This window comes from Cryptomeria japonica, chromosome 8 (assembly GCF_030272615.1).
Source record: "Cryptomeria japonica chromosome 8, Sugi_1.0, whole genome shotgun sequence".
Lineage (NCBI taxonomy): Eukaryota > Viridiplantae > Streptophyta > Pinopsida > Cupressales > Cupressaceae > Cryptomeria > Cryptomeria japonica.
The window spans coordinates 561,791,001-561,797,569 of record NC_081412.1 but is presented as its reverse complement, the minus strand read 5'-3'; the positions used below and the strand labels follow the sequence as shown (position 1 = coordinate 561,797,569).

General features: G+C 35.9%; 1 protein-coding gene across 1 annotated transcript; it reads left to right on the top strand.

Annotated features, from left to right (window-relative positions):
• The first annotated feature begins 1,390 nt into the window (after nt 1-1,390).
• On the top strand, nt 1,391-6,236 carry LOC131067086 (uncharacterized). The gene is made up of 3 exons (XM_058002012.2): nt 1,391-2,389; nt 5,028-5,576; nt 5,669-6,236. Exons 1-3 carry the CDS (start codon nt 1,556-1,558, stop codon nt 5,771-5,773), a joined length of 1,488 nt encoding a protein of 495 aa, XP_057857995.2. The 5' UTR covers nt 1,391-1,555; the 3' UTR covers nt 5,774-6,236.
• The last annotated feature ends 333 nt before the right edge of the window (nt 6,237-6,569 follow it).

The following is a 6,569-nucleotide window of genomic DNA, read 5'->3' as shown; positions in this document are numbered from 1 at the left end:
AAAGTCTCAACAAAAGTAACATAAAAGCATTAAATAAATCACATGACACAAAGGAGAAACTCAAATGCTTCTTTTGGTGAATAAGTATTACTATTAACATTTATAAAATAATATTACATGTATTTATAATAAAACAAAATGGTAAAAATACTCATACTCTAAATGAAACTAGCCTCTAACATAAAAGCATTAAATAAAATCACAACATGACACATAGGAGAAACTCAAACACTTCCTTTGATGAATAAGTATTAATATTATCGTTTATAAAACAATATTACACACTTTTATAATAAAACAAAATGGGTAAAAATACTCATACTCTAAATGAAACATTACTCTGTATTATAAAAGCATTAAATAAAATCACAACATGACACAAAGGAGAAAATCAAAACACTTATTTTGATGAATAAGTAATAATATTATAATTTACAAAACAATGTTATACATATTTATAATAAAAATAGATAATAATACTCATACTCCTAAAGTCTAAATGAAACATCAGTCCATAACATAAAAAAACATTAAATAAAATCAAAACATGACACAAAGGAGAAACTTAAATATTTCTTTTCATGAATAAATATTAATATTATCATTTATAAATCAATATTACACATATTTATAATAAAACAAAATGGATAAAAATACTCAGACTCTAAATGAAACATTAGTCCCTAACATAAAAACATTAAATAAAATCACAACGTGACACAGAGGAAAAACTCAAACACTTCTTTTGATGAATAAGTATTAATATTATCATTTATAAAATAATATTACACACATTTATAATAAAATAAAATGGATAAAAATAATCGTAATCCATAAAAACATTAAATAAAATCACAACATGACACAAAAGAGAAATTCAAACGCTTTTAATAAATAAATATTAATATTATCATTTATAAAATAATATTGCATATATTTATAATAAAACTTAATAGGTAAAAATACTCATACTCTAAATAAAACATTAATCGATAACTTAAAAGTATTAAATAAAATCCTAAATGAAACATTAATGAATAACTTAAAAGTATTAAATAAAATCATAAAATAGATAAAAAAACATATTACATATTTATAATAAAAAATAGATAAAATCATAAAATGACACAAAGAAAAAACTCAAAAACATTTTCATTTAAAAGTATTGATACTATCATTTACAAAACGATATTACACATATTTATAATAAAAAATAGATAATGATACTCATACTCCTAAAGTCTAAATGAAACATTTATGAATTGAGGAGATGGATCTTTTTCAAATGAGAATGAGGTCTGTTGGACAATGTGGGCGTCACTGACCGCGTGATCCTACCTAAGTAGTATCGAAGTATAAATACTCGGGCTGACGTATCGGTAAAACGACTGGCTTGAATGGGACTCCGGTAGTTAAACGGACCATCAATATTCCTCCTACAAGACGACCTCTCAGCGCAATTTCGGGCACTAATTTTCCCCCTTTCAACGCCATTGTTTAATTTCACAGTACAAAACCAAAACAATGTTGGAGAAACACAAAGAAAGGAAAAGCCATGGATAGTTCAAAGCAACAGGGCTGGGGAAGATATCAATTCTTCTGTGAAAACATTGGGCAAATTTGCTGGAAGGCCTTCAAAGGAGGCGGCGGCTTGATTCTGTGTGGGTGGGCGGTTTATGTGTTTTTCTTGGTTTTATCAACGCACCCCTGTTGGCAATATTCAGGGTGCCTGCCGGCCGGATTACTGCGGGGGCGGATAAATCTGTTAGAGAAGGTGATTAATGAAGAGGAATCTGCTACGACTGGTTTGGAGCACATTGTGTTCGGCATAGCGGGTTCTGCTCAGAAATGGAGGGAGAGAAAACCATTTATAGAATTGTGGTGGCGCCCCGGGCAGACCCGCGGGTTCGTTTGGCTGGACCGACCTGTCAATGAGACGGATCCGCAGCCACCGGTGAGAATTTCGGAGGATACATCTAGATTTAATTACACTCATCCTCGCGGGTCTCGCTCTGCAATTCGGATTTCCCGAATTGTGTCGGAGAGCTTTAGGTTGGGGTTGCCCAATGTCAGGTGGTTTGTTATGGGGGATGATGATACGGTGTTTATTCCGGAGAATTTGGTAAGGGTACTGAGTAAATATGATCATAGGCAGATGTATTATATCGGGAGCAATTCGGAATCCACGGAGCAGAATGTGGTGCATTCTTATGGGATGGCTTATGGGGGAGGAGGATTTGCGATTAGTTATCCCCTGGCGAAGGCTCTGGCTCGGGTGCAGGACGATTGCCTGGTTCGATATCCTGATCTTTATGGAAGTGACCAGCGTGTACAGGCTTGTTTGGCGGAGCTTGGAGTTCCCCTTACGAAAGAGCCCGGATTTCATCAGGTAATTAGTAGTAAATGCAGAATTGGGATTTTAGGTTTAGTGTGATCTTTGTGCCCTATTTAGGGCTAAATTGGGCATGAGTGCTGAATTTTGAAATATTTGTTTGTCGGTTCTGTTTTTTTGAGAAGAGGGATTAAGTTTTGTGAATGAATTTTGCTTTCATATTTCAATGGATTAAAGAAAATCAATTCTGCAATCCATAATTACTGTAACATATGCTTCCCTAGAGAATTGGGTTTGAATCAATTCTGCAATCCATAGTGACTTCAAAATATGCTTCCCTAGAGAATTGGGTTTGAATCAATTCTGCAATCCGCAATAACTAATAACTTTAAGATATGCTTCCCAAGAGAACTGGGTTTGAATCAATTCTGCAATCCGCAATAACTAATAACTTTAAGATATGCTTCCCAAGAGAACTGGGTTTGAATCAATTCTGCTATCCATAATGACTGTAAAATATGCTTCTCAAGAGAACCGGGCTTGAATCAATTCTGCAATCCTTGATGACTGTAAGTGTAAAATATGCTTCCCAAGAGAACTGGGTTTAAAAGTTTTGAATGGGCATGTATTTGGAGAATGGCTTCTCATTTAAAACCATTGTTTTCTGAAACTTTAACAATTTGAAGTTTTGCTGTTCTGCTATCCATAATGACTGTAAAATATGCTTCTCAAGAGAACCGGGCTTGAATCAATTCTGTAATCCTTGATGACTGTAAGTGTAAAATATGCTTCCCAAGAGAACTGGGTTTAAAAGTTTTGAATGGGCATGTATTTGGAGAATATCTTCTCATTTAAAACCATTGTTTTCTGAAACTTTAACAATTTGAAGTTTTGCTGTTGGTCTCTTTCTTCTCTCCCTGGACAACCAAAGTATCATGGAGGGTGGGGCAACTTATTGCTAATAGTTCATTTTGTCGTCTATTGTGACCCCATGAATCAGATACATGTCAAGTTGGATGGGACAAATTATCTTGCCCGGTAAGCCTCTAGTAGTAGGAATATAGCCTTTTAGGCTGCTAGGTTGGGAACATCTTTTGCTATTAAATGCAAACTTTATGTTATTTAGAGTTTGTTTCTGACCGTCAGGTTTGGAGTAACTTCCTCAGAGTGGAAATAAAACAAAGCAGACCCATTCGCGCTGGTGTTTGACATATGATTCTGCCTTTTTAATGTTTCTGTTGTGAATGCAGACTTGTTCCCATTCCCATCTTTTAGGAGAAATCTCCAATTATTATTAAGAAAAATGGCTGGGTTGATTTTAATTTTCCACCCCCAAGCACCAATTCAAAGGAGGTTGAAATTTTAATCATCCATCCACCATTCCCAGCTACATCCCCGGCGATAGAGACGCTGCCCAGCTTAAACGTCAAAAAAGTGTCTTGACTTTAGGTTACCTACCTAGTACGGACAAGTAGTTAGGTTTTTATTATATATCTATAAAATATAAGTAAGTTTATATTGTTACAAATCACAATTCAATATTTAAGTATATTTGAGTCTCAATAGTATTAGAATGGGCCATCTGTCTAAAAGTTTCATGCTTCAATAGTAAACATCATTTAAATGAAATGAATGCTATAGGGACCATTCATTTCATTGACAGATGGGTTTATCTAAAGATCACAATTCAATATTTAAGTATAATTGACTCTGAGTAGTATTAGAGTGGGTGACCTGTCTAAAAGTCTCCATGCTTCAGCAGTGAGCATCATTTAAATGAAATGAATGCTATGATGACAGATGGGTTTATCTGAATCATGACTGATTAATACTAGGATAGGTGACCTTTTTGAAACCCGATACTTCACTCTTGCGAACATCATTTTGAAAACGAAATTAAGCACCTAGATCATCCATTTCAATGAAAGATGGGTTTATCTGAATGGCAACTAATAAAATATAAATTAATAAATACACAATTGAATCTTGATTTAAATATAAGAATTCTATATATCCTTATTATTAAATATATTTTAATAAATTTCAACCATTATCAAGTCTAGTTTGAATGTTAAGATTTTGTCCGTCAAAAAATATATTGATTACAGACCAACCTAAATACAGAAGATGTTATCTTTCAAACAATACATTACTGCCATTACTGCCATTTACCTGCACATGTACACCAGCCTTTATCTTGCAGTACTTTTCTATGTATCAGGTGAAAAAGCTTAATCAATCACTGGAAGAGAGTCAAAATTTTGTCCTTCCACCAAACATTATGTTGCTTGACAGAAGCTTGAGTGGGACTCAGATGATTTAAGGCAGAGAATTAGCATTCTTGAAAGAGGTTACAAATTTAAATCTTATAGATTTGGGTTATACACTTCTTATTTGAAGCACAATTGTGCCTCTGACATATTCGGTATAGCCCAAACCCCATACCTCATATATTGTTAGCCATTCAGTCCCATATAATGCAAGCCATCAATAGACCTAAAAGAAGATCATCCATCCCATATATTATAAGTCAAAACCCAAAACCAGTTCATGTGATATCCTGGATTATAAGACTGAATTTAATTTGATTTTAATTTATAGTCATAACTGGATTTTATGGTAGTTTAATGGGTAAATTGAGGTGAATTTGAGTTGGGTTTTGCCGCTAATCTACTGTTCTGTGTATTTTTTTCAGTTTGACATCCATGGAAATCTGTTCGGCCTGTTAGCGGCGCACCCGGTGGCGCCGCTCATCTCTCTCCACCATCTAGACAGTGTGGCGTCGGTTTTCCCCAATATGAACAGAACGGCTGCACTGCGGCACCTGATGAAAGCCGCCGAGGTGGACCCAGAGCGCCTCCTCCAGCAGAGCATCTGCTATGACAGGCGGCGCAACTGGACAGTATCCGTCTCCTGGGGCTACTGTGTACAAATCTTGGACAAAATAGAGCTTCCCAGGGTTCTAGAATACCCTCTGCAGACCTTCCTGACATGGGGCAACTCTGCCCGGAAATCATCCTTTCTCTTCAACACCCGCACAGTGGCCAGAAACCCCTGTGAGAGGCCCACCGTTGTATTCCTCAAAGACATCATTAAAACCAATCTCACCCATCTGGTTGGAACCACTTACACCAAAAGGGCCATGGACTGGGTTAAAATGAATTGCAGCTGGAGCCCCAATGACCCCGAATCGCTGCAGAACATTCGGGTGGTGTCACCCAAATTGCAGCATGATTGGACACGGGTAATCATCAATTAAACAGCTAGATTAACCATTAACAATCATAATATTCTCACAGTCCTTTCTCTAAAAAAGCTTTGCCTTTTCTTTTGCAGGCTCCAAGGCGGCAATGCTGTGAAGTGACCTCATCAGATACCCATGGAATGGAAATCAAAATTCGAAATTGTGCCAATGATGAAACCGTGTTTACGCCATCATAATCATCATACCCACAAAGCGCACTGAGTTCCTGATCTTGTTTACTATAATGTGGGGGACCGTTTTGTTCTGTCGCTTCTTCTCTGTGCTGTAATGGCCTTCAGATGAGACATAGCTTGAAGCTCCAGGTACACCATATTCAACAGTAATGGCGCCCAAAGGAATCCTGAAAAGGGTAAAAAAGTTTTGTATGGAAATTTATGAAATACGCAGAAGGTCTTTCATGTATGTTTTAATGAAGTTGTGGACCTTCGATTCTTTCCTCGACAAGGCATTTGGGTGTGTTAGGATTTTTCCTCTTTTGCTTTAGGCCACTAGGAGATTGCCATTGGACATAGATCCAACGGTCATATTTCGTTTTGGTCTCTTGGTCTCTTTTTCTTTCATACTAAAAGTTGTGGACTGTCTTTTGCCACATGTCCTCCTTTTGATATTGATTGAATAGGATGCTGGGGTGTTATTTTATACCTTGTGTAAAGCATTTTATGAGGGATTTGTGTACAAAACTTTGTTGTGGTGCCACCATTTCATTGGGCATCACATCAAATTTGTGGTGCCACCCTTGCCAACATTGTTACCACACTTTTTGGTAGGTAACCAACTTAGGGAAATCTTGAAAATGGCAACTTAACACTGAATGGAGACTTTTGATGCAAGGTTGTTGGTGGTAATATCTAACAAACAATTTAATAACAAGTATATATATTAATATAATTGTAAATGTAATATTTGGATTTTTAGTGAGAATGGTTTTTTATAATTATAAATATATGTTGACAAAAGGTGTGATTTTATGTA